The following is a 9,194-nucleotide window of genomic DNA, read 5'->3' on the forward strand; positions in this document are numbered from 1 at the left end:
CGGGGGGGGGGAGCACAGCCGGGGGGCATGGCCAGGGGGTACGGCGGGGGGGCATGGCCAGAGGGCACCACAGGGGGCACAGCGGGGGGAGGAGCACAGCCAGGGGGCACGGCGGGGGAGGCACAGCGGGGGGGAGCACAGCCGGGGGGGGAGCACAGCCGGGGGGCACGGCGGGTGGCATGGCGGGGGGGAGGCACAGCCAGGGGGCACGGCGGGGGGGGGAGCACAGCCGGGGCACACCTGGCACCAGGGCACCCCGCCTCCTCTTTGGGGCTGGGGGGGATGCTGTACAGTTTATTCACCAGACGGAGAAACGCTCTTTTCTCAGGTCCTTTTATTAGCCGGCCGGCGCCTGCGAGGAAGGAGGAGCCCAGGCAGGGCCGCTGCGCCCCGCCGCGTCCTGAGCCCGGCCCAAGAGGGTGGAGGAGGGTGGCGGCCCGCCAAGATGGCGGCCGGGGCGGGGAAGGCCCCGAGGGGCGGGTCTTAGGAGAGCCCCAAACCTTACTCATGTTCTCCTCTTCATCTACGTCCATGCTGCGGCGCTGCGGCTGGGCGCGGGTCCGGCCGAGGAGGCGTCCGTCTGAAAGAGCAAGAAAACGGGGCTCGGGTCACGCACTTGGCGCCCCAGGAGAGGCCGGAGGCCGCCGAGGGTGCTTCCTGGAAGCCTCTCCGGGTGCTCCAGGCCCCCCCTTCTGAAACGTCTCCCCAACGCCGGCGAGGGGGGGGCGGGCGGGCTCCTCCGACCCTCCTTCGGGCCTTCCCTTCGCAGCCACACTGTCCGGCCGACGCAGGCCTCGCCAAGGGGCTGGCGCAGCCAGGACGGAGCTGCCACCCGGCGCCCCACTATTCCTTTTTCATCCATCCTTAGGGCAGCAAGTGAACCCCTGGAACCACGGGCCAGCTGCCAGGACTCGCACTCTGCTCCCTGGGGAGGAGCCGCCGAGTAGCGAAGGGAGAAGCGGCGGGAGGAGGTCCCGAGTGCTCCGGCTTCACCGCGGCCTTCCCGCGAGGGGACGCGAGCCATGGGTGGGGGCGGCTCTCAGGGTTACCCCGAGAAGCCGGCCTCGCTGCCCTGCCCTCCCAGCCGAGCCGGGGCCCCCGAGCTTTCCCGGCCCCCACCGCCGGGCGGCTCTGCTTCGCCTCCCGCCTTCTCCGGCATCCCGAGCGGCCGGCACGACCCCCGGAATCGGCTACCGGAACGGTTCCCCTCCCCCACGGAGAGGCGGGAAGGGGGGGCCCGGGGAGAGGCCCGGCCCAGCTGCAGGAAGGGGAGGCGGCCTTGGGGGCGGAGGAAGCCCCCAGAGGCCCCCCTCCGAGCAGAGCCCCAGGAGGCTGCCTGGCCGCCTTCCCCTCCCTCACCAGGGACCAGACCTGCAGCCTCTGGCGTGCTGCCACCCGCCCGGAGGCCGCCGTCTTCCGGACACGGCTCCTTGCGGGCAAAAGCGCCCCCCACCGCGGCCGTCTGCCCCGAGCCTCCACAGAGGGCTGCTCCAAGGCTCTGGGCGCCCATCTGCCCCTCCGCTTGTGGAGGGCCCGAACCTTTGGTCGCCCCAGCACGGGAGGGTCCCCGCCCTCAGGTCACGGCCCTGATTCTTTGGGGAAGACTGGGACGGACATGAGGCCCGAGGGCCTGCGTGTGGACGTGTGTGCGCGTGTGTGCACGTGGGCGTGTGGATTGTGTGCACGTGGGTGTGTGCGCACTGTGTGCGCGTGTGTGTGAGAGAGAGGGAAACAGAGAGGCAGAGACAAGCAGAGAGAGATGCGGGGATGAAGTAGGGGACAGACAGACAGACAGGCAGAACACGGCTCACAAAGGGGCAGAAAACAATGACTAAAACTTGTCTCAATGTGTCATCTGGGGAAGGGTTGACCCTGTTGGCCTCAGTTTCCTCATTTGTGAAGCGACCCGAAGAAGGAAATGGCCAACGACACCAGGGTCTAGACCCCAAGGACAGCCGAAGAACCACCAAGGAAGCGCCACATGGCACTTCTTTTCCTAACGGATGCTCAGAACATCCTCATTAACTCCACCTAGAAGCAGCCAGGCTGGACATTCTGGCACGGTGGCTTAAGAGGGCTCCGTCTGCCTCGCGGCACCCTGACAAGCCTGCCTCACGGCGCCTGGCCGGGGTGGCCGTCTGGGCTCCCACAGCCTTTCTCTTTGGCGAGCCAGCATCTCTGGCGGGTCTCTCTCGCACTTCTACGGCCTCTGGGCTTCCTGGGGCTCGGAGGAGCGGAACCCTTTGGAAGGGCCCAGAAGGGCAGTCTCGGAGCAGAGCGGAGGACAGAGAAGCCCTCTGCGGGTGGACAAGAGGCGAGGGCCGGCGGGCACCTAGCAGGGAAGCCCAGAGGCCCAGGCCGCGGCGACCAGGAAATGGGAGCGGAGGGCAAAGAGCCGGACGTGGGCAGGACGACTCGAGGAGCAGAAAGTGGATCTTTCTCTCTTGGTCTCCCAGCCCTTGTGAGCCTGCTCCGACCCCGTTTCCCATCTGAATTCCTCATTTTGCCCAAAGATGGCAGAAGATACTAAAGAGTCACAACCACCAAACTGACCTTAAATGGACCCTGAAGAGGCAGCGGCAGGGCGGCCGGGAGCGCCAGGCCTGGAGACGGGAGGTCCCGGCTTCCACTGCCTGGCCCTCGCGGCTCCTCCGCCCGGGAACCCCCACTCAGGGCTGATGCTGGGGCAGAAGGGAAGAGTTTAAGACAGAGAAGGGCTGCCAGAAGCAGCCGGCCCGGGGCTTCTCGCGCTTCGGGGCCGGCTGGGGAAGGGCCCGATTCCGGGCAGAGCGGAGGGGGAGCCATTTCGCCCCTTGAGGCCCTCCGCCCGAGGCACCCCATTCCTGCCTGCCCCCCTTTCCTCTCCCAGGGGCCCCCGGGCCCAGCCTCAGCTCTCCGGCACGCCCCGCCAGCAGTTCCAGGCCCTGCGAGCCCTCTCGGGCTCCCGACGGCGTTGCAGACTCGCTGTTTTAGGCAGAAGCTCAAACGTGCCGCCCACAGCCGTCCGGGAAGGCCCGAGCTGCCGAGCGCCACCCGCAGCCCTCCGTCGGCTGCCCGAGGCCGGCCCCGCGGTCACCCCTGCAGAGGCCTCCCCGCTCCGGGCTCACGGGCCGCCGAAGCTCTCCCCGGCTCCTGCCCGCGCCCAGCTCGGGCCCTCCTCGGCACTCCTTGGCCATGTCCCAGGGGACCTGCGGCTCCCGGTGCCCTTCGGAGGCGAGGCCGGACGTTCAGCAGCTCCACAGATCTGGGTTGGCTGGGCAGAAAGGACTGGAGAGACGAGTGGGCCCCCCACCTCCGCTGGGAGCGGCCTCCAACACACGGAGAGCCTCCTCGGCGCCATCGATGCTCACTCCAAAGTTCCTCGACTACAGAAATCTCCAGCCACCCAGCTTTTGTCTCCCACAACTGGGATGGGGAGGGCCGAACTGCCCCCGTGCCCTCTACGGAAGAGGCCCAGCACAGGCTCCCAGGGCCAGCACAGCAGTGAAGGCCCCAAGCGGGACCCTGACAGGCGGAGGCCACAACGGACGTGACAAGACAGCAGGCCGAGGATCCCCGCTAACACCCGGGGCCGATGGTCAGGCCGCTCCAGGGTCCTGGGCCTTCGCTGCCAGAGCTCCCATTGTGGCCGCAGCCTGACCCAGACAAGAGACTCCGGAAAGCTGAGGCTTCTGCTCCTGCCTCTTAAGGCACGGCTACAGGAGGGCATCTGGGCCTGAGCAGCACCTTCCCAGCGGCCCCAGAACCACCGGACCCTGAACACGCGCAGGAGGAGTCTGCAGAGAGAGGAGGGAGGGGGGAGGGGAGGGGGGAGGGAGGGTGAGAGGGGGAGGGGAGGGAGAGGGAGAGGGGAAGGGGAGGGGGGGGAGGGGAGGGAAGGAGGAGGGAGGGGGAGAGGGGGAGGGGGAGAGAGAGAGGGGGAGGGGGGAGGGAGGAGGGGGGAGAAGAGGAAGGGGGGAGGAAGGAGGGAGGGGGAGGGAGGGAAGGAGGAGGGAGGGGGAGGAGGGAAGGAGGAGGGAGGGGGAGGAGGGAGGGAGGGGGGAGGGGAGGGAAGGAGGAGGGAGGGGGAGGGGAGGGGGGAGGGAAGGAGGAGGGAGGGGGGAGGGGAGGGGAGGGGGAGGGGGAGAGAGGGAAGGAGGAGGAAGGGGAGGGAGAGGGAGGGGGGAGGGAGGGGGAGGGGAGGGAAGGAGGAGGGAGGGGGGAGAAGGAGGGGGGAAGGGGGAGGAGGGAGGGAGGGGAGGGGAGGGAGGGGAGAGGGGAAGGAGGAGAGAGGGAAGGGGGAGGAGGAAGGGAGGGGGAGGGAGGGAAGGGAGGGAGGGAGGGGGGAGAGAGGGAGGAAGGGAGGGACAGAAGGAAGGAAGGGGGGAGGGAGGGGAAATGCTGTGATGTAGGGCCATTGTTCAGGGAGCTGCTCCCATAAGCCACCTCTCTGATCCAATACTCCACGACACGGAGCGTCTGCCGCTCTGCCTCGGTTTTTTATAGCCCCTGAAAGATGCCTGTGAGCCTTCCTGTCCTCTGCTGCTCCTCTGGGACCTCTCCGTGGCCTACCACACAGGATTTCCATTTCCCATCCAGTTCAGAAGGGGGTGTTGGGGCCCAAAGGGGTCTGCGTAGGCCGTGTACATCCCTTTAGTTCAGAGGAACAAGCCTCCCTCCCAGGCCTTGGGGAAAGCCGGGCTACCAAGAAAGGCAGAGGTGGGGGTCCCAGGATGGTGTGAGGGGATTCGCCCACTGCACAAAGTACAGACCGAGAGGAACTAGCACCCATTCTGTGGCTGGGCCTGAATGAACCAAGGTGGGGAGAGTGCAGGGCGAGGAGGGGCACCAGGCGGGCCATCCGTCCCTGCAAGAATCTGAGGGCGGAGAGGCCCGGGACCAGACGCACCAGATGGTCCATCTCTTCGAGGCTGAGGGAAGGTTCCCAACTGGGGGCTCAGAGCTATCGCATTAACTACGATTCGCCGAGACGTGCCCAGCTCAAAACTCTGTGTAACAGCCCAGATGGGGCCAGGAGGGAGCTTGCCGGGGCTGGGAGGGGAGAGAAGAAAGGGGGGCCAGGCAGAACCAGAGCACCAGGCCCCAGAATCCCTCACTCCCCAGCTCCACCACCTTTTGGGCTTCCTCGGACCCTGCTTGGCTGTTGGGGCTCTGGCTGTCCTGCTGATGTGCTGCTCTTGTTCCAGAACAGTCTGGCTTGCAGCTCCTCCCCTGTGCCTCGGACCTGGGTGGGCCCCCTCCATACAGGAAGTTCTGTCCTGACAGGGTCCCTGGACTAGTCAGAGGAGTGGGGTGTCCGGGAAAGCCCTGACGACAGCTGTGGAGGAGGAGACCTCCCCTAAAATGCTACGTCTCCACAAGTGCACCGTCTATACCCTGTTGGCAGGCCTGAAACCTGCCTGCCTGGACGCTCCCGTCACCCATCATAAGGCGATCAATGAGTCGATTCTAATCAGTAAAGCTGGTCACAATGGGGGGGGGGGGGCATGGAGGGGCCTCCAGGGCTTCTTTTCTTCCTTGTTAGCCCTTCCCTTCCTTCTTAGAATCAATACTGGGTTGGTTCCAAGGCAGAAGAGCGGTCAGGGCTAGACCATGGGGGTTCAGTGACTTGGCCAGGGTCACCCAGCTGGAAGGGTCTGAGGCCAGACTGGAACCCAGGACTCCCCTCTCTGGGTCTGGCTCTCCATCTACCTCAGGTCACCTTCTCACGGGGGCTTCTGGGGATTTCTAATTACTGGCAGCAAAGTTCTCAGGGAAGTCGTCAGGCCTGCTGGCCTCGGGCAGTCTGGGTGGATTCCGCGAGCTCTTCCTGACAAACGATCTCAAGGAAAAGCCTTGGCCGGGCCACAGGGAACGCCAGGAACCCTGGTGAAGCGCCTCCCGGAACCCGGGCCGATTCCACCCGGCGCCTCTGGGGGGCGCGGCCTGGGCCAAGGGAGAGGCCAGTCACTGGCCGTGAAGGTGACCTGGCACTGGGCCAGCAGGCCGGCGGAGGCCCAGGTGGGCAGAGGGGGCGCCTTGACATGCCACTCGAGCCCCAGCCCACTGGACACGCAGCAAAGCAAGGAGGAAGCAGCTCACAAGACCAAGAAAGAGCCGATGTGGGGGGAGGGCCTGGGGGGGCCTCCTTCCTACTCCAGAGCCTCCGACGAGCAGGACCCCAGCACCCTGGGAGCCCCACTAAACACATCCTGCCGGCCTCCTCTGCCCACCTCTCTGGGGTGGCCCACAGTGGTGGGACGTTCGTCCTGGCATCCCGTCTCCAGTGGCCTCCGCTCCCCGCGGCAGCGTCTCTCCTCCAGTTTGAAGTGAGGAAGCTAAGCAGTCCAGTGCACAGACAATGGGGCCTGAAGTCAGGGAGACCCGAGTTCAAAATCTGGCTTCAGACACGGCTTGTGTGGCCTTGGGCACGTCATCTCATCTCTGTCTACCTCTGTTTCCCCAACTGCAACATGGGCGTATTAATAGCATCTACCTTCCAGGGTTGCTGTAAGGAAAGTGCTGAGTTAGGCCAGTGACAACAGAAATGCTCCCAGTCATCATCCAGGCCAAACCTTCTGGTTCATTCAAGATCTGTCCTCATTCCAGCAGCTCCCCTCTGGACACTAGAGGGCAGAGGCCAATGGGCCCTGCCCTCGCAAAATGGCGGGAGGCCAATGGGCCCTGCCCTCTGTGCCCTGCCCATACAAGATGGCGGAGGCCAATGGGCCCTGCCTCTGTGCCCTGCCCATACAAGATGGCGGAGGCCAATGGGCCCTGCCCTCTGCGCCCTGCCCAAGGCCATAAGATGGCGGAGGCCAATGGGCCCTGCCCTCTGCACCCTGCCCATACAAGATGGCGGAGGCCAATGGGCCCTGCCCTCTGTGCCCTGCCCAAGGCCATAAGATGGCGGAGGCCAATGGGCCCTGCCCTCTGTGCCCTGCCCACACAAGATGGCGGAGGCCAATGGGCCTGCCCTCTGTGCCCTACCCAAGGCCATAAGATGGCGGAGGCCAATGGGCCCTGCCCTCTGCTCCCTGCCCACACAAGATGGCGGAGGCCAATGGGCCCTGCCCTCTGTGCCCTACCCAAGGCCATAAGATGGCGGAGGCCAATGGGCCCTGCCCTCTGTGCCCTACCCAAGGCCATAAGATGGCGGAGGCCAATGGGGCCCTGCCCTCTGTGCCCTGCCCACACAAGATGGCGGAGGCCAATGGGCCCTGCCTCTGTGCCCTACCCAAGGCCATAAGATGGCGGAGGCCAATGGGCCCTGCCCTCTGCTCCCTGCCCACACAAGATGGCGGAGGCCAATGGGCCCTGCCCTCTGTGCCCTACCCAAGGCCATAAGATGGCGGAGGCCAATGGGCCCTGCCCTCTGTGCCCTACCCAAGGCCATAAGATGGCGGAGGCCAATGGGCCCTGCCCTCTGCTCCCTGCCCACACAAGATGGCGGAGGCCAATGGGCCCTGCCCTCTGTGCCCTACCCAAGGCCATAAGATGGCGGAGGCCAATGGGCCCTGCCCTCTGTGCCCTACCCAAGGCCATAAGATGGCGGAGGCCAATGGGGCCCTGCCCTCTGTGCCCTGCCCACACAAGATGGCGGAGGCCAATGGGCCCTGCCCTCTGTGCCCTACCCAAGGCCATAAGATGGCGGAGGCCAATGGGCCCTGCCCTCTGCTCCCTGCCCACACAAGATGGCGGAGGCCAATGGGCCCTGCCCTCTGTGCCCTACCCAAGGCCATAAGATGGTGGAGGCCAATGGCCTGGCCTAGCGTGATGACGATGCTGTCGCCTCATCATGCGCTCGCCATCCCCTGGAGTGTCCTGATGTTTGCCCATTTTCTCGCCTCCCTTCCGCCATCCCGTGCCAGACTTCACGCCGTCCTGAAGCTCACGCGCATCCCTTCGGCCGTGGCTCAAAGCTGCCGGCGGATTCCGTGGTCCAGGTGGCTGTGCTCTGGACGCGGCGGATCGTGCCACAGCCGGGGCCGCTTCCTGCTCTGCTCAGTGCGGGACTCTCTCTGGAGGCCCACAGTGAGGCCAGCAGCGTCGCCGACCTGCCCTTGAGAGGCTGCCAGGCCTGGCTCCTTGTGCTCCAGGCCTCCTTCTCCAGTTCATCCAGCCACGGTGGCCCCCGGAGAGCCTCGTGGCCGGTCAGCGAGGGAAGCCATTGCAGGGTGTCGCCCCTGTCGCCATGCTGTCTGCGTGGGGTGTCAGCGAGGAGGTCTGAGCAACGATCCCCAGGATTTGCTGGTTCAACAACTGTACGAGCAGCAGCCGCCAACAGTGCAGACGCGCAGGGCCAAGAGCTGGCCACGGGGGTTCTCCCGCCCGCGCCCAGCATCCTGGGATGTGGCCAACACCATGACCTGCTGGCCGGGCCTAGAGACGGGATCTGGCCTCGGTCCCTCCTAGCTGCATGACCCTGGCCAAGTCACTTCACTCACTGCTAGCCTTTCTTGGGCCTTACACCCCAAACACACCGATTCTAAGGCAGAAGATGAGGGTTTACCGTATACCAATCGACACAGAAGCTGCAGCTCTTTGAGCCAAGCCGGGCAGGCCTGGCCCAAGAGTTCGCCGGCTACAATGCCAGACAATAGAGCAGCGGGCGCAGAGAACGGCTTCCCTTTATTGATTCTTGTTTTGGTATCCTGGACCTTGGTCATCCGCAACATGGATAGATGGCCTATTGGATGGATGCCTATTGGATGGATGGCCTATTGGATAGATGGCCTATTGGATGGATGCCTATTGGATGGATGGCTATTGGATGGATGGCCTATTGGATAGGTGGCCTATTGGATAGGTGGCCTATTGGATGGATGGCCTATTGGATGGATGCCTATTGGATAGATGGCCTATTGGATGGATGCCTATTGGATGGATGGCCTATTGGATGGATGGCCTATTGGATAGGTGGCCTATTGGATAGGTGGCCTATTGGATAGATGACCTGTTGGATAGATGGCCTATTGGATGGATGCCTATTGGATAGATGGCCTATTGGATGGATGGCCTATTGGATAGATGACCTGTTGGAATAGATGGCCTATTGGATGGATGGCCTATTGGATAGATGACCTGTTGGATAGATGGCCTATTGGATGGATGGCCTATTGGATGGATGGCCCAATGGATGGATGGCCTATTGGATAGATACTCTATTGGATGGATGGCCCAATGGATGGATGGCCTATTGGATAGATGGCCCA

The 9,194-nt window shown here is 64.6% G+C and overlaps 1 protein-coding gene across 2 annotated transcripts in view; it reads right to left on the reverse strand.

The window, feature by feature from the left end:
* The window catches only part of ADARB1 (adenosine deaminase RNA specific B1), an 87,105-nt gene that overhangs the window by 25,202 nt on the left and 52,709 nt on the right, over positions 1–9,194 (reverse strand). For both annotated transcript variants that reach the window (XM_056814547.1, XM_056814546.1), the window contains one exon: positions 506–580. In XM_056814547.1, the coding sequence (XP_056670525.1) occupies positions 506–533 (28 nt within the window). In that variant the 5' untranslated portion in view covers positions 534–580. The remainder of the gene's footprint in view (positions 1–505; positions 581–9,194) is intronic.

Source organism: Monodelphis domestica, chromosome 2 (genome assembly GCF_027887165.1).
Source record: "Monodelphis domestica isolate mMonDom1 chromosome 2, mMonDom1.pri, whole genome shotgun sequence".
Lineage (NCBI taxonomy): Eukaryota > Metazoa > Chordata > Mammalia > Didelphimorphia > Didelphidae > Monodelphis > Monodelphis domestica.